General features: G+C 40.3%; 1 protein-coding gene and 1 pseudogene across 4 annotated transcripts; both read left to right on the forward strand.

The window, feature by feature from the left end:
• Nucleotides 1-18,425, forward strand: part of LOC135539671 (ERC protein 2-like) — a 364,220-nt pseudogene that overhangs the window by 106,906 nt on the left and 238,889 nt on the right.
• On the forward strand, nucleotides 3,588-17,733 carry LOC135526880 (protein disulfide isomerase Creld1-like). 4 transcript variants are annotated; one of them, XM_064955564.1, is made up of 6 exons: nucleotides 3,588-3,901; nucleotides 13,356-13,592; nucleotides 13,810-13,893; nucleotides 14,929-15,024; nucleotides 15,203-15,346; nucleotides 17,111-17,733. In XM_064955564.1, exons 2-6 carry the CDS (start codon nucleotides 13,427-13,429, stop codon nucleotides 17,332-17,334), a joined length of 714 nt encoding a protein of 237 aa, XP_064811636.1. In that variant the 5' UTR covers nucleotides 3,588-3,901; nucleotides 13,356-13,426; the 3' UTR covers nucleotides 17,335-17,733. The 4 variants fall into 4 exon arrangements, with proteins under 4 accessions (XP_064811636.1, XP_064811623.1, XP_064811641.1 ...); XM_064955551.1 differs by having other exon boundaries at nucleotides 13,365-13,592; XM_064955569.1 differs by having other exon boundaries at nucleotides 13,365-13,592; nucleotides 17,114-17,733.

Genomic DNA, 18,425 nt, shown 5'->3' on the forward strand with positions numbered 1-18,425 from the left:
GAAATGCTGCAAAGAAACCACTACTAAACCTCTATTTTCTTATTCTTATTTTTTTACTCATAATTTTGGGGGGTATTTCTGTTTTTTAAATATTTAACATTTTTTCATTATATTCTTATTTTGTTTTCTTTATTTTAATTTAATTTTATAATTAGTTTAAAAAAATGAACTGCATTGTTGTTTAGGGCTGTTGTATTCGGCGCATGTGAAAAATAAGATTTGATTTGATTTAAAGAAGTGACTTGCTTGGGCCAATAAACATGAGCAATGGACTTTAGACCGGTGGAAATCTTTCCTTTTGTCTGATGAGTCCAAAGTTGCAATTTTTGCCTCCAACTGCCGTTTCTTTGTGAGATGCAGAGTAGGTGAACGGATGATCTCCGCATGTGTGGTTCCCACCATGAAGCATGGAGGAGGAGGTGTGGTGGCGCTTTGCTGTTTACACATTCAGTGATTTATTTAGAATTCAAGGCACACCTAACCAGCATGGCTACCACAGCATTCTGCAGTGATATGACATCCCATCTGGTTTGCACTTAGTGGGACTTTCATTTGTTTTTCAACAGAACAATGACCCAAAACACACCTCCAGGCTGTGTAAGGGCTATTTGACCAAGATGGAGAGTGATGGTTCTGCATCAGATGACCTCCCCCGACCTCAACCCAGTTGAGATGGTTTGGGATGAGTTGGACCGCAGAGTGAAGGAAAAGTAGCCAACAAGTGCTCAGCATATGTGGGAACTCCTTCAAGCCTGTTGGAAAAGCATTCCTCATGACGTTGGTTGAGAGAATGCCAAGAGTGTGCGAAGCTGTCATTAAGGCAAAAGGTGGCTACTTTGAAGAATCTAAAATCTAAAATATATTTTGATATGTAAAACACTTTTTTGGTTACTAAATTATTCCATATGTGTTATTTCATAGTTTTAATGTCTTCACTATTATTTTACAATGTAGAAAATGGTACAAGTAAAGAAAAACCCTTGAATAAGTAGGTGTATCCAAACTTTTGACTGGTACATGTGTGTATATATATATATATATACACATACACACATTTTTTATTATTTATTTAATTTATTTTTTACAAAAAAATATATGGGGGATTGGAAATGATGCAGACAATTACACTCATAGAAGCCACAATCTGTAATATTGAAGTTGATATACCACCTGTGTATATATATAACAATATGTTACTAGGACAAGACGAGTTGTTTACAATTCAACCAAAAGTGGTGGAAGTGAATTGTCGCTCTTGTATTTTTCACAGCTAAAAGTATTTTATATATAAAATGTATAAACTTTGGCTACTCTGTTTTTACTAATCTGAGTCTAATCTGAGTCTTGTGTGAAAATACAACAATAACTAGAAAAGTACATCCTGAAGAAAATGTGGTGTGCATGCTAGCTTGTGAATGATCGATTGGTTGGTAGGATAGGATAGGCTGAACATGTAAAAGTTGGTTTGGTGTCTCTAGCTTGAACGGATCAAGAGTGACTGTTGGTGGGATATTTTATGCCAATGTATGGAAATGTATACAGCTAACGTAAAAAATATTTAAGAATTTGAAGTAAGGATAGCCTGAACATGTGAAAGTTGCTTGGTGTCTATAGTGTGAATGATTCAAGAGTTACTGTTGGTGAGCTATTGTAACGGCTTTCTTGGTGAGAAGGAGAGTCGGACCAAAATGCGGCGTGGCTATTGAGATTCATGTTTTAATAAAACAACTAAACATGAACACTACAAAACAATAAACGTGGAAAACCAAAACAGCCCTATCTGGTGCAAAAACACAGAGACAGGAACAATCACCCACAAAACCCAACACCAAACAGGCTACCTAAATATGGTTCCCAATCAGAGACAATGATTCACACCTGCCTCTGATTGAGAACCATATCAGGCCAAACATAGAACTAGACAAACTAGACATGAAACATAGAATGCCCACTCATATCACACCCTGACCAAACAAAACATAGAAACATACAAAGCAAACTATGGTCAGGGTGTGACAGTTATTTTATGCTAATTCATGCACATATGTGGAATTATAGTTCATACAAGTTTTAAAGAATTTAAATTTAGGATAGCCTGAACATGAGAAAGTTAGTTTGATGTCTCTCGCTTGAACGGTTCAAGAGTCACTGTTGTTGAGTTATTTTATGCAAATATATACAACTGTGAATAGTTATAATGCATGTTTCAACATTATTGAATTGGATATTAGGATAGCCTGAACATGTGAAAGTTGGTTTTGTGTCTCTAATTTGAACAGTTTAAAGGTTACTGTTGGTGAGCTATTTTATCCTAATTTATGCACATTTATATAGTTATAATTGATAAAGATATGAAATCATTTGAAGTTTAGGATGCCCTGAATGGTTTACAGTTGGTCTTATAGCTTAAATGACCTAGGAGGAAGACCATTTTAAATAGTCACAACTGTATTACTGTGGTTCTCATTCCAACCCATGTTATTTATGTAAATGTTAAATGCATAATGTTTAAAAAGTAAAAAAGGCTAATGGAGCTTTTATTAACATTTAAAACAGTTATAGTTCAAAAAGTATAAATGATCCAAATTTGAAATCCAATCAATTTAAGTTGGGTCAGTTTGAACATCTCGACGTTGGTTTGGCATTGATAGCTTAAGAAGTGGTGTAAGAGGAGATAAGTGTCACATGAAGATTTTTTTTTTACCATTCAAGTCCATGTACCCTTTTCAGTTAAAAATAATAAATGCTACAAAAAAAGATTTCCTCAACAATCTAAGTTGGAGTATTCTGCACATCGGAAGTTGGTTTCGTGTTAATAGCTTAAATCATTTAAGGGCTACAGAGCAAGCCAAAGAAATTCAACAAGGAGTATGTAAGAACTCTGGAGTTGTACATTATTTTGGATGAATAATTAATTATTGTCATCAACTATACCAATCAAAATACATTTTTACTGCTAAAAATGATATATGAATGAATTACATGGGGAATGTTCCGCAGGTCAATAATCAAGAAAGAGAAGAGGCAAGAATATTTAGAATTCGACCTGAAAAATATATTTTTTTGTAAATACAACACAAAATAATTTATGGGTTTCGGCAAAACTTCCACGGCATGTAGATAACCAAGCATTAGCACATTGAATAACAGCTTTCTAAGTTAGTCCTAATTATATAAATAGTGTTACTTTGTTACTTTGTTACCTGGTCCCTCCTACATACAATGTTCAACAATTGTTCTTTATCTTACTCTTAAGTCTTTTTTGTTATTGTAGATTTCTGAAAGGTATTTTGAAATATTCGCTGGATCAAAATATGACAAAACTAAATGCCATGCTCTTTCTTATCTGTTTATGCATTGGTGTAAGCCTTTGTAAATGTCCTAAATGACTTTTGACCAAAACAATATCTCTATCATGTAATGTATAATATATTCCATTTTTCTATGCGCAAGATGAAAAATATATGTATTTCAATACAAACAAATAGTACTTTTAGTTTTAAAAAACTTTACAGAATTGACAGACAACAAATATCCATGGGAAACAGCCGCGGGGGTGGGGGGGGGGGGGGGTGGTCCCACAAAGGACAGAATGCAGCCCTTCGCTCACGCAGTTATAAATAACATTGCTTCTTTGTGTGGTGGTGCGCTTGGTGCTCTGATTGACCGACTTGTACAGTAGTCCCGGACCCTTTTGCCCCTCAAGAGGTTGTGATTGGTCAAGGGCTAGCCTGTCTGAACGCAAACCAGATCCGATGAGCAACAAGAACGACGACAGCTGAACTCAACAGAGTAGAAAGACGGCGGTCCCACACAGACTTGCACAGTTCTGTCATTCATTTGAAGGGTGCCTTCGGACAAAACCGTTTGCTGTTCACGCTCAGCGTCGAAAAACTTAGAGGTAAATATAGTGTGAACTTTTCAAGGTAATTTACAAAAAATAGTCCAAGTGTTCTACAGTGTTGTCAAGTTGCACAGAATTGCATGGAGCTTTTTTCCTTAGTTGTTTGTGGTTACTGACAATAACACTCATTATACTTTCTACAGCAGGGTTGGGGAGTAACTGATTACATTTGGAAAAACTAGATGATTTCTTCTTGGATACTTTTAAATTCAGAAAGGAAGCTTGCTGAACAAAATTATGACACTTTCAGTATTCTCAATTACATTCAATTCAGCATTGAAAAAAGGTGCAAGGTTAAAGTGCCAATCAGCAGTCGAAACAATAACAAACTGAACTCCCTGTGCCTGTTTTGGTAAAAAGCTGAAGGATGGTGCTGGAGAAATGTAACCACTCTCAATTTCATAGACAGAGCTATGAATTGACTCATTCCAATTGGCTCATTCATCCTCCTTCTCTCCCCTGTAATTATTACGTAGGTCGTTGCTGTAAATTGTACCTGGTAAAATAAGAAAATAAAAAAATAATTAATGCAAAGGCTGACCATCCATGATATCAAAATTATAGTTTTGTTTTTAGGCCATACAGTGTTTGTTTACATTTACTTTTACTGACAAGCATTGGAGTAAAACAATTCAATATTTTGGGTTCTTATGGAGTACGACAGTTGAACTTAGTTCACGAGGCATTTGCAAGATATATTCTTCAAGAATCAATTGGTACATATCATTAACTCACAAGTCCAAAAGTGGATGTAGCAACTGCAGATTGCCCCTTTAAGGCCTAGATTCAATCAGTTGAAGTGTTTAAGGGCAATAGCCGACAACCGCATCGCTGACGTTTTGGCAGTATCGGAGGTAGAATAGAGCTCGGCTACCTGATCCGAGCCCGACGGGCCCTGACATTATATATCGGTCTAGGGCGGGGTAGGGCCTGTTTTTCCATCAATAACTAAAGTACGGGAAGGCCTCAGGTATTACTAAATTGATCACAAAAATGTTTAAGCTGAGCCATTTGCTCGTGCTCTGCTGCACAGTACAGTCACATCTGGGTAATATCATAACATTGTGTCAGATGTGCTCCAATCTCATCAAATTTAAAACAGGAGAGATTATTTTACAGAAAATAATCATGTTCCTTGAGTTTTGTCAGAGTTTAGAGCGATGAAAAGAAGCTAACTACTCTCTTGTGTCTTTTCATTGAGCAGAGCAACCCAAGAAGAGCAATTACCATGGTTACTCAGTCTCAGAGCCACAATAAACAGATCAAGCTGTGCGCAAGGAGCGAGTGACAGACAGAGAGAAGCAGCTTATAGATTTACTAAGGAGACAGTTATTTGGGGTTTTGGCAGGGCCAGCCTTAAATTTGGCAGAAGCAATCGATCCTCGGGAGGGTAGGGCCTGATATTTGGGGGCATGGTTAGGGCTCGGGCTTTAAATTCATGCCTGTGCAGTGCTCTGAGTTGGAGCTATCAAATCGGTGATCAACTGCTCTTGTGATTATCACAAGGCCACAGCCCTCCCACTTGATAGACATTCAGAACGAGAAAGTGCCTTAATCGATGTCCATGTCATCGGTGCCTGGGGAGCAGGTGTTGTTGGGGCGTTAACTTCCTTGCTCAAGGGCAGAACGGAGGATTTTTCCACCTTGCCAGCTCAGGAATTCAAACCAGCGACCTATCAGTTACTTGCAGCCAATGGCAATGTCCACTTTAGGTATAATGCCAGGAGCTCTAACGCAGTTCCACCTCTGACACCGTCAAAACATCAGCTATGTGGATGTCGGCTAAAGCAGATCTGATTGAATCGGGCCCTAAGTTTGTTCCACCTGAGCAAGTCTGACCACAAGTCAAAGACCACTATGACACACCAGGTGCATTTGATGGATGCTTCTTGTATTCTTCTAATGCCTCTGAAGGGGAAAGTAATCAGATTATGTATGTTACTAATTACCATTTTGGAGAGGTAACTAGTAACTGTAATGGATTACATTTAGAAAGTAACCTACCCAACCCTGATCTACAGTAACATTAATTTAATTCAAATTAAAAAAGCAATAACTCCACTTTAGAGGGGAAATCTGCAGTAAAAAAATGTAACCACTCTCAAATTCGTATGTACATACCCCAACCAGTAGCCATGGATTACAGGCAACATACTCACTGGAATAAAGGGTAGAGGTGCCGCTTTCAAGGAGCGGGACTCTAACCTGGAAGCTTATAAGAAATCCCGCTATGCCCTCCGACGAACAAGACGAACAATCAAACAGGCAAAGCGTCAAAACAGGACTAAGATTGAATCATACTACACCGACTCCAACGCTCATCGGATGTGGCAGGGCTTGCAAACTATTACAGACTACAACGGGAAGCACAGCCACGAGCTGCCCATTGACACGAGCCTAGCAGATGAGCTAAATCACGTCTATGCTCGCTTCGAGGCAAGTAACACTGAAACATGCATTAGAGCATCAGTTGTTCCATATGACTTGGTGATCACGCTCTCCCTAGCCAATGTGAGTAAGACCTTTAAACAGGTCAACATTCACAAGGCCTGCAGGGCCAGATGGATTACCAGGACATGTATTCCGAGCACGCGCTGACCAACTGGCAAGTGTCTTCACTGACTTGTTCAACCTGTTGCTGACTGAGTCTGTAATACCAACATGTTTCAAGCAGACCACCATAGTTCCTGTGCCCAAGAACGCTAAGGTAACCTCTCTAAATGACTACCGACCAGTAGCACTCATGTCTGTAGCCATGAAGTGCTTTGAAAGGCTGGTCATGGTTCACATCAACACCATTATCCCAGAAACCATAGACCCACTCCAATTTGCGTACTGCCCCAACAGATCCAAAGATGATGCAAGCTATATTGCACTCAACACTGCCTTTCCTATCTGGACAAAAGGAACACCTATGTGAGAATGTTATTCATTGACTACAGATCAACATTCAACACCATAGTATCCTCAAAGCTCATCACTAAGCTAAGGACCCTGGGACTAAACACCTCCCTCTGCAACTGGATCCTGGGCTTCCTGACGGGCCGCCCCCAGGTGGTAAGGGTAGGTAACAACACATTTGCCACACTGATCCTCAACACGAGGGCCCCTGAGGGGTGTGTGCTCAGTCCCCTCCTGTACTCCCTGTTCACTCATGACTGCATGGCCAAGCACCACTCCAACACCATCATCAAGTTTGCCAAAGACACAACAGTGGTAGGCCTGATCACCGACAACGATGAGACAGCCTGTAGGAAGGAGATCAGAGACCTGGCAATGTGGTGCCAGGACAACAACCTCTCCCTCAACGTGATCAAGACAAAGAAGATGATTTTGGACAACAGGAAAAGGAGGACTGAGCACGCCCCCATTCTCATCGACGAGGCTGTAATGGAGCAGGTTGAGAGCTTCAAGTTCCTTGGTGTCCACATCACCAACAAACTATCTTGGTCCAAAGACCCCAAGACAAATGTGAAGAGGGTACAACAAAATCTATTCCCCCTCAGGAGACTGAATTTTTAAGTAATTCATTTGCATTTTACTGCATGACATAAGTATTTGATACATCAGAAAAGCATACCTTAATATTTGGTACAGAAACCTATGTTTGCAATTACAGAGATCATACGTTTCCTGTAGTTCTTGACCAGGTTTCCACACACTGCAGCAGGGATTTTGGCCCACTCCTCCATGCAGACCTTCTCCAGATCCTTCAGGTTTCGGGGCTGTCGCTGAGCAATACGGACTTTCAGCTCCCTCTAAAGATTTTCTATTGGGTTCAGGTCTGGAGACTGGCTCGGCCACTCCAGGACCTTGAGATGCTTCTTACGGAGCCACTCCTAAGTTGCTCTGGCTGTGTGTTTCGGGTCGTTGTCAAGCTGGAAGACCCAGCCACGACCCATCTTCAATGCTCTTACTGAGGGAAGGAGGTTGCTGGCCAAGATCTCACGTTACATGGCCCCATCCATCCTCCCCTCAATACTGTGCAGTCGTCCTGTCCCCTTTGCAGAAAAGCATCCCCAAAGAATGACGTTTCCACCTCCATGATTCACGGTTGGGATAGTGTTCTTGGGGTTGTACTCATCCTTCTTCTTCCTCCAAACACGGCGAGTGGAGTTTTGACCAAAAGCTCAATTTTTGTCTCATCAGACCACATGACCTTCTCCCATTCCTCCTCTGGATCATCCAGATGGTCATTGGCAAACTTCAGATGGGCCTGGACATGCGCTGGCTTGAGCAGGGGGACCTTGCGTGCGCTGCAGGATTTTATTACATGATGGCGTAGTGTGTTACTAATGGGTTTCTTTGAAACTGTGGTCCCAGCTCTCTTCAGGTCATTGACCAGGTCCTGTCGTGTAGTTCTGGGCTGATCCCTCACCTTCCTCATGATCATTGATGCCCCATGAGGTGAGATCTTGCATGGAGCCCCAGAACGAGGGGGATTGACCGTCATCTTGAACTACTTCCATTTTCTAATAATTGCGCCAACAGTTGTTGCCTTCTCACCAAGCTGCTGGCCTATTGTCCAGTAGCCCATCCCTGCCTTGTGCAGGTCTGCAATTTTATCCCTGACCACACCCTCTCTGGTCTTGGCCATTGTGGAGAGGTTGGAGTCTGTTTGATTGAGTGTGTGGACAGGTGTCTTTTATACAGGTAACGAGTTCAAACAGGTGCAGTTAATACAGGTAATGAGTGGAGAACAGGAGGTCTTCTTAAAGAAAAACTAACAGGTCTGTAAGAGCTGGAATTCTTACTGGTTGGTAGGTGATCAAATACTTATGTCATGCAATAAAATGCAAATTAATTACTTCAAAATCATACAATGTGATTTTCTGGATTTTTGTTTTAGATTCCGTCTCTCACAGTTGAAGTGTACCTATGATAAGAAATTACAGACCTCTACATGCTTTATAAATAGGAAAACCTGCAGAATCGGCAGTGTATCAAATACATGTTCTCCCCACTGTATGTCATGGGTCCTCAGATCCTCAAAAGGTTCTACAGTATCCTGACTAGTTGCATCACTGACTGGTATGGCAACTGCTCAGCCTCCGACCGCAAGGCACTACAGAGGGTAGTGCATACGGCCCAGTACATCACTAGGGCCAAGCTTCCTGCCATCCAGGACCTTGATACAAGGCTGTGTCAGAGGAAGGCCCTAAAAATTGTCAAAGATTCCAGCCACCATAGTCATAAACTGTTCTCTCTGCTACCGCACGGCAAGCGGTACTGGAGAGCCATGTTTAGGTTCAAAAGGCTTAACAGCTTCTACGCCAAAGACATAAGACTCCTGAACAGCTCATCAAAGGGCCTCACAGACCCCTCTTTTACTCTGCTGCTACTCTCTGTTTATTATCTATGCATAGTCACCTTAACCGTACCTACATGTACATATTACGTCCATTACCTCGACTAACAGGTGCCCCTCACATTGACTCGGTACCGGTACCCTCTGTATATAGCCTCGCTATTGTTATTCTACTGCTGATGTTTAATTATTTGTTACTTCTCTTTTTCACATCTCTTTTTTTACTCAACACTTATATTTCTTAAAACTTCTTAAAGCATTGTGGGTTAAGGATTTGTGGAATAAAGACCTCCTCCATTCCTGTCATTATTGAAAGCGATTGTGATCTCTCACATCTCAAAATAGGACTAATTAATGTTAGATCCCTCACTTCCAAGGCAGTTAAAGACAATTAACTAATCACTGATCATAATCTTGATGTGATTGGCCTGATTGAAACATGGCTCAAGTCTGATGAATATACTGTGTTAAATGAGGCCTCCTGGTTACACTAGTGACCATATCCCCTGCGTATCCCGTAAAGGCGGAGGTGTTGCTAACATTTAAGACAGAACATTTACCATTTACCCCCCAAAAAGATGACTGCGGTTTTGTATTTTTAGCTTCTAGTCATGAAATATATGCAGCCTACTCAATCACTTTTTATAGCTACTGTTTAGAGGCCTTCTGGGCCATATACAGCTTTCCTCACTGAGTTCCCTGAATTCCTGTCAGACCCTGTTGTCATGGCAGATATTATAAAACATTTTGGTGACTTTAAGATCCACATGGAAAAGTCCAGAGCCACTCCAAAAGGCTTTCGAAGCCATCATCGACTCAGTAGGTTTTGTCCAACATGTCTCTGGACCTACTTATTGCCACAGTCAAAACCTGGATCAAGTACTGTCCCATGGAATAAATATTGTGGATCTAAATGTTTTTCCTCATAATCCTGGACTATCGGACCCCACTCTTACTATGTTTGCAATCACAACAAATAATCTGCTCAGGCCCCAACCAAGGATCAACAAAAGCTGCGCTATAAATTCTCAGACAACCAAAAGATTCCTAGATGCCCTTACAGACTCCCTCCACCTACCCAAGGACGTCAGAGTACAAAAATCGGTTAACCACCTAACTGAGGATCTAAATTTAATCTTGTGTAATACCCTATATGCAGTCGCATCCCTAAAAACATAAATAATTTGTCACAAGAAATTTGATCCCTAGTCTACAGAAAATACACGAGCCCTGAAGCATTCAAGAAAATTGGAACGGAAATGGCGCTCCACCAAACTGGAAGTCTTCCGTCTAGCTTGGAAAGACTCGATCATCCTATCCTAGCAGTGATGAATTTATGAACTTCTTCGATGAAAAGATCATGATCATTAGAAAGCAAATTACGGATTCCTCTTTGAATCTGCATATTTATCCAAAACTCAGGTGTCCTGAGTGTACAGAACTGCCAGGACCTAGGATCAATGGAGACAAGTATTTTTAATCCTGTATCTCTAAACACATTCATAACAATAGTTATGGCCTCTAAACTTTCAAGCTGCATTCTGGACCCTATAACAACTAAACTACTGAAAGAGCTACTTCCTGTAATAAATGGCTCCCTATCCACTGGATGTGTACCAAACTCACTAATAGTGATAGTAACAAAGCCTCCCTTGAAAAAGTCAAACCAAATGTACCAATCTTTCGGCCTATATTTAATCTCCCATTCCTCTCAAACATTTTTGAAAAAGCTGTTACTGTCACAGTTTTCTTCTATCTCCTCCTCTGATGACGACGTGTAGCAAGGATCGGACCAAAATGCAGCGTGGTAATTTTCATACATGTTTAATAACGAATAAACACGAACAATACAAAAACAAGAAATGTAACACGAAAACCGAAACAGCCTATCGGAACAATCACCCACGAAACACTCAAAGAATATGGCTGCCTAAATATGGTTCCCAATCAGAGACAACGATAAACACCTGCCTCTGATTGAGAACCACTTCAGGCAACCATAGACCTTTCTAGATAACCCTACTAATTCACAATCCCAACACCTACAAAAAAAACAGGACAAAACACACCACATAATAAACCCATGTCACACCCTGGCCTGACCAAAATAATAAAGAAAACACAAAATACTAAGACCAGGGCGTGACAGTTACGCAGCAAATCACAGCCTTCCTGAAGACAAATCATGTATGCGTAACACTTCATTCTGGTATTAGACCCCATCAGAGCACTGAGACTGCACTCGTGAAGGTGGTAAATTACCTTTTAATGGCGTCAGACCAGTGGTCTGCATCTTTGCTCGTGCTCCTAGACCTTAGTGCTGCTGTTGACACCATCGATCACCACATTATTTCGAACTTATTGGTCTACATGGACGAGTTCTTGCCTCGTTTGGATCTTATCTGTTGAAAAGATATCAGTTTGTCTCTGTGGATGGTTTGTCCTCGGACAAATCAATTGTAAGTTTCGACGCCCCTGAAGGTTCTGTTTTTGGACCAATATTGTTTTCACTATATATTCTACCTCTTGGTGACGTCTGTCATGACGTTGGCCTGGGGGTAGGTTTATGACAGTCATAAATACCTCTTCCTGCCTTTTTCCTCTCTCTACCCTACTGATGTGACATTTGAAAATCCCTTGGTTAACATAGAGATTCTGGGAACTTCAGAAGGTGGGGGGAAATGAACTATATTCTGGTAATCCGACCAATTGAACATGTGTGGTGGTACTTAATGAATATGATGTCAGTTCGGTTGTCATCTGAGACATTCTCATCAATGATAGGATGACATAAACTCTACAGTGGAAAGTCTGCACATTGTAGTTATCAGATTCACATGGAATTGTTGTTCAATTTAAATGTTTGAATATAAAATTATTGGTGAAGAGATTAAATTTAATTTTAGCTTCCAAATGAGAGATTTGGGTTTTCATAAGGTTAGGGCTCTGCTCAATCAGTGGCCCGCCCCTTTGAAGAGACATGGGTTATAAAACTTTTCAAACACACCCTTCTTGCTCCTCTATATAAAGCCTTGATGAAAATGTAACCTCCTGTTCCAAGTACATGAGGTCTGCAGCCTCTGCATTAAAAGGACTAACATGTCAACGACAGAACTAAGGTTGCTCACTTTTTCTGTGGCTAAACCAACTAGGCTCATAATCTAACAATCTTATCTGTATTTAAAGATGGCATACAGGTTTGATATTAAGGCACATGAAAGTTCACATGTTCGAGAAGACATTTCTGCCAAAAAATGCATTTAGATTTTTTTTCAATTCACGTTCAAACAGCTCTCCTGTGAAGTCATGACTTGCGACATAACGCCTAGTTTCCTGAAGCGGGTCACTAATATAGACCACATGGAAAATTCAATAAATACATTTTTGAAATTAATGAAGACTTGCTAAAAGTGCAAAAATTCTGATTTTGACATGTCCCTTTTGTGGATCCTCTGTGACTTCTAGGAAGATTTTAACCCGCTTAACCACAACATTTATCCACATTTTCACCATAATTGTTAACCCGTAACTATTTTGTTGCTTTTACAAAGTATTTTCTGAGGATTTGTATTTATTTCAGTTGATTAGGGATTCATTTTAAGGTAAAAAAAGAAAACCTGTTCCTCATTTTAAGGACAACCCTGTTGGACGAACTGAACTCTCATTAAAAAAATGTTCTAAAGAAACAACGAACATCTAATAATGAAACTATAGTGTAAAAGCTGGTGAGCAGGTTCTACTCTTTTTGGCCATTTTCTAGTGTTTTGTATTGGAGCGGGTCAACCCTGTTACCTATAGATAGACAGGCTAGATCTTTTAAACAATTACATTTTTGGGGTGAAACTTGCATTAAATTCCCCCTTCTTGTTGCAGACAACAAGTTTCCATCTCCACTGTCACAAGGGGATTCATGGATATCATATTACAAATAGGTGAAATAAAACCAAGTTACACTACTCAAAAGGCTCCAAACGGTGCAATTACCTATTCTACAACAATCAATGGGTAGACCTATGCATAATTCATTTATATGCCCAAAAAATGTATGTATCAATTGCAGACTGGCCCTTTAATTATCTAAATTATTAAAGTAAGCGTTCAACCTAATACAGAACTGTATACTATCCTGTCTGTGTCCCCTAGTTCCTATAGAACTCGGTGTTCCAATCCACTCTCTCATACTGTCTCAGTGGCTGCTTGATAGGGAGGGTGTGATGAGGACTGGCTGGCCCCTCCTTGCTGCAGGGCTGTACTCAGTGCTGTCCCAGGTAGTTCTGGTCCGAGGCTGTATGGACTCCTGTAAGGAATGCTCAGGGCCTCAGAATGACCTGTGTCTGGAGTGCAGAACAGGCTGGACCCTCCATGACAACACATGTGTAGGTAAGCGGGACAGTGTGTGTGTGTAGAGAGAGAGATATATTATGTGTGTGTGTGTCTCAGATAAATGAAGAGATGTATAAACATCTAATATCTTTCTAAATGTTGGTGTTTGTGTTTATAATGTAAAATGCTTCAATATACAATCTTACTGTTCTGTACTTTATACAAAACCTGTTCTTTTGTGTTGCTATTAATATCTGTTGCTGTTGTGTTCCAGACATAGATGAGTGTGGCACAGAGCTGGGCCAGTGTCCCCCCAACACCTACTGCTTCAACACAGAGGGCAACTATCAGTGCAAAGGTCAGTGCTGCTACCAGGGCAGAGGTCAGTGCTGCTACCAGAGTTCACTTCTTCCTCTTCAACAGCCAATCAAAAGTTGATTGGCTGTCGGTCGGAGGCCGAGCAGTTGGTCGGCCTCCGACCGCAAGGCACTACAGAGGGTAGAACGAAGGGCTAGTAAATCACTGGGCCAAGCTTACTGCCATCCAGGACCTCTATACCAGGCGGTGTCAGAGGAAGGCCCTAAAAATTGTCAAACACTCCAGCCACCCTAGTCATATACTGTTCTCTCTGCTACCGCATGGCAAGCGGTACCGAAGCGCCAAGTCTAGGTCCAAGAGGCTTCTAAACAGCTTCTACCCCCAAGACATAAGACTCCTGAACATCTAGTCAAATGGCTACCCAGACAATGTGCAGTGCCCCTCCTCCCCCTCATCCCCCTTTACACCACTGCTACTCTCTGTTGTCATCTGTGCATAATCACTTTAGTAACTCTACCTACATGCACATACTACCTCAAATAACCGTTGGCCCCGCACATTGACTCTGCATCGGTACCCCCCTGTATCTTGTATATAGTCTCACAATTGTTATTTTTATCTCTTGTCTCCCATTCTTATCTGTATTATTTTTGAAACTGCATTGTTGGTTAGGGGCTCGTAAGTAAGCATTTCACTGTAAGGTTGTATTCGGCGCATGTGACTAATACAATTTTATTTGATTTGATTTTAAACACTATGTGGCGAATCCTAACTTCCCCTTGAGTAAACTTTTTGTTTCCAAATTATATAATTTTTCTTAAAAGATGAAAATTTGTCATAAGACTATCAAGAACTTCATTGTGTAGATAAGAGTTGTCTTGAATACCACAGAGATCCTATTCAATTTAATGTGCAATTCTATGTTCAATACAATTTCATCCAGAATCCATAAGATTTCTTCAGTTTGCTGTATAGAATTATATTATAATCTCTGAAACAGAATCTCCTCTCCCATTAGTGTGAGCTGTGTATGAGTGTTATGAGTTTATGCAGATGGTTTGTGGTCTTCCACCAGGCTGTGACCAGGCCTGTGTAGGTTGTATGGGTGCTGGGCCAGCTCGCTGCAGGAAGTGTGCTGCTGGCTACAGACTAACCGGAGCAAAGTGTTTAGGTAAGTGGCCTATTTTGTGTATGGGAATGTGTAGAGTGTGTGTGTGTTTGTCTGTCTCTCTGTCTGGATGTTTGTCAGTCTGTCTGATCCTTAGTCCAGAAGTCAGTCTCTCTCTCTCTCTCTCTCTCTCTCTCTCTCTCTCTCTCTCTCTCTCTCTCTCTCTCTCTCTCTCTCTCAGATATAGATGAATGCAGTGAGCGGGTTCTGGCGTGTTCAGGGCTGGATGAGATCTGTACCAATTTGGATGGTTCTTTCCACTGTGACTGTGCTGAAGGCTTCACACGCAAAAACAATTTCTGTGTGCAGAAAAAGCTACCCAGTGGTAAGTGTTCTAACCACACATGCTCACACCACGCACTGACGCGCGCGGACACACACACACACACATTATAAAACATACATTGAACACCGAAGAGAAGCCGCACCGAACACCCAAAGTACTCCGGCTGTAGGGTGTAGGGTGTAGTATGTGTGCACTTGGCTTGAGCGTTCCACATCTGGATTGTGCAACTTTTGCCCATTATTATTTTCAACATTTTTCAAGCTTTGTCAAATTGGTTGTTGATCATTGCTAGACAACCAACAGATGAGAAAGTATGCTTATAGAGATGAAAGAGAGATGAAAATATCAACGAAAATAATGTATTTATACCGGTAAATGTGTGCTTTCCTGTTGATAATTACATTTCCCGGGGCCACGGACATCGACTCTAGGGGGTTAAAGATACATATTTTTGCTAAGAGTATTATTATACTGTTGATTGATTGACTGTCTTTCCAAAGCTCCCAACAGTTGTATTTGTAGGGTTCATTTTAAACGAATGTTGTGATTTTTCAGCCATTCCTACCAGAATAAATGGTCTGATGATTCTGTCTCCTAACAGCAAAACCTGCAGAGCTAAGGTGGTTGTATGTTCGTAGCAAGATGTACAGTACTTCAAATTAAAAAACTCAAAGCGTCGAATCTTGCGTCGTTGTGTATATCAGCTCATATACCTTGTACCCTGGAATCGGTACATCAAAAAATTCTTCCCAGCTATTTTGCAACCTGCATGGCACAGCTGTCAACATTTTGGTTCTCAAATGAAACTGGTATATTTTTCTATTTTTGCAAATGTTTTTCACCAGTTTTGTTCCTTAACATAGGGCAAACAGACCAGTTTCCTACTTCCTCCCCCATCTACTCTCCTCCTCCATTTCTGCTGTAGTGCTGCAATCAATTTGTTGTAACTTTAGATTGAGCAAACCTTCTCATATATTTACAATAGCTGCAAGTGTGACATAACTCTACCATTCCTATTCATAATATCATAAATATAATACCCTCTAATATTTTTTTTTCATAAATATTTTTTTTTTAAATCAATGAGTATATTTGTGTTTAACTATAATATTTGTTATAATGTACTTTGAACAAGGTTTAATTTTCAGTAAACCAAAAATGAGAAGTAGCGTGGCAGGTAGCCTAGTGATTAGAGCATTGGGCCAGTAACCGAAAGGTTGGTAAATCAAATCCCCTTGCTGACAAGGTAAAAATCTGTCATTCTGCCCCTGAACAAGGCGGTTAACCCAATGTTCCTAGGCTGTCATTGTAAATAAGAATTTGTTCTTAACTGACTTGAATAGTTAAATGAAGGTTAAATAAAAATAAAATAAAAAGTAGCTGTATTAAGGCAAAATAAATATTTTGAACAAGATCTGATCCTTATGAATCTACTGAAGAACAAGTTTGGGTTTAAGTTAAGCTTTAGTATGAGCAAGATTTTCAGTGAGAGGTTTAGTGCTTTAACATTTAATAATTGCAGCTCCTCAAACTGATATTCATTATAGAAATAGGCATGTTTAATCTTATCTGGCTTAGTGTTCCAGAAATATGTTTTGCTCATATGATTTGAAAAACAAATCATCTCGAGCAGGCAACTCTATAAGTAAGTAAGTAAACTGTGATATAAGTTTATCAGTGGGGTTTTTACCTTTAAGTCGTTGCAGGATCTTGCTTATTTTTGTTAATAACTTTCTATTGAAAAGTAATTTTGAAAATGTATTTATTTCTCTCTCTCTCTCTGTCTCTCTCCCTCTCTCCCAGCAGGTGTGGGTGAGAAGGGTCTGTTTGAGGACGTCCAGGATGAAGAGGTTGAGGTTCTACAGCAGATGTTCTTTGGGGTGCTGCTCTGTGCTCTGGCCACCCTGGCTGCTAAAGGAGACATGGTCTTCACCTCCATCTTCATGGGTGGAGTGGCGGCCATGGCTGGATACTGGCTCATAGACAGGGGAGACTACGTACTGGACAGCTTTCTGAAGGGACGCTAGAACTACACTGCTATCAAGTACTTATTACTATAACCTGTTGGTGGGTATATGTATATAGGACATTTATAATTGACATTAACACCAAGCAGACACTTGCCTGGATGCCAGTCTGTTAATGCTCTCTTGCCAACTCCTTATGAAATTTTGTCAACATGGCAATTGCATAAGGAGTTGTCAAGAGAGTAGAAACAGACTGGCACCCAGGCTAAACAGACTGTTACATATTATTTGTAAATAAATAATGATCCATGAGACAAACTGTTATTTGAAAAGCTTTAATAATTAACATTGCTGTGTGCAACTTGCCTTCAACACTATCATGCAGTCAATTTCAACAAAGATTATAGAAAGGAAACCTGATCACATAAAACAGTGTTAAATAAAACATTTAAAATAAAATGTGTGTATGTGTGTGTGTGTGTGTGTGTACACTGAGCGTTCAAAACGTTATGAACACCTGCTCTTTCCATGACATAGACTGACCAGGTAAATTCAGGTGAAAGCTATGATCCCTTATTGATGTCACTTATTAAATCCACTTCAAGCATTGTAGATGAAGGGGAGGAGACAGGTTAAAGAATGATTTTAAAGCCTTGAGACAATTGAGACATCGATTATGCATGTGTGCCACTCAGAGGGTGTATGGGAAAGACAAAATATGTAAGTGCCTTTGAATGGGGTATGGTAGTAGGTGCCAGGGGCACCGGTTTGTGTCAAGAACTGCAACGCTGCTGGGTTTTACACGCTCAACAGTTTCCTGTGTGTATCAAGAATGGTCCACCACCCAAAGGACACCCATCCAAATTGAAACAACTGTGGGAAACATTGGAACACTTTCAACACTGTGGAACACTTTCAACACCTTGTAGAATCCATGCCCCTAACGCTAGTTAGTAACTTACTTCAAACTGGGGGGAGGGGTGTACTTAATGTTTTCTACAGTCAAAATATGTTTGTACACTATGCATATTAAGTTATCATTTTCAAAAGAAAAATGACAGAAGTCTCAAAGATGTATTAAATGTTAAAATACAATGTGTGTGTGTCTGTGTGTGCATGAGTGTGTGTATGTTTGAAGGTATGCACAGTGA

This window comes from Oncorhynchus masou, chromosome 5 (assembly GCF_036934945.1).
Source record: "Oncorhynchus masou masou isolate Uvic2021 chromosome 5, UVic_Omas_1.1, whole genome shotgun sequence".
NCBI classification, from domain to species: Eukaryota; Metazoa; Chordata; class Actinopteri; order Salmoniformes; family Salmonidae; genus Oncorhynchus; species Oncorhynchus masou.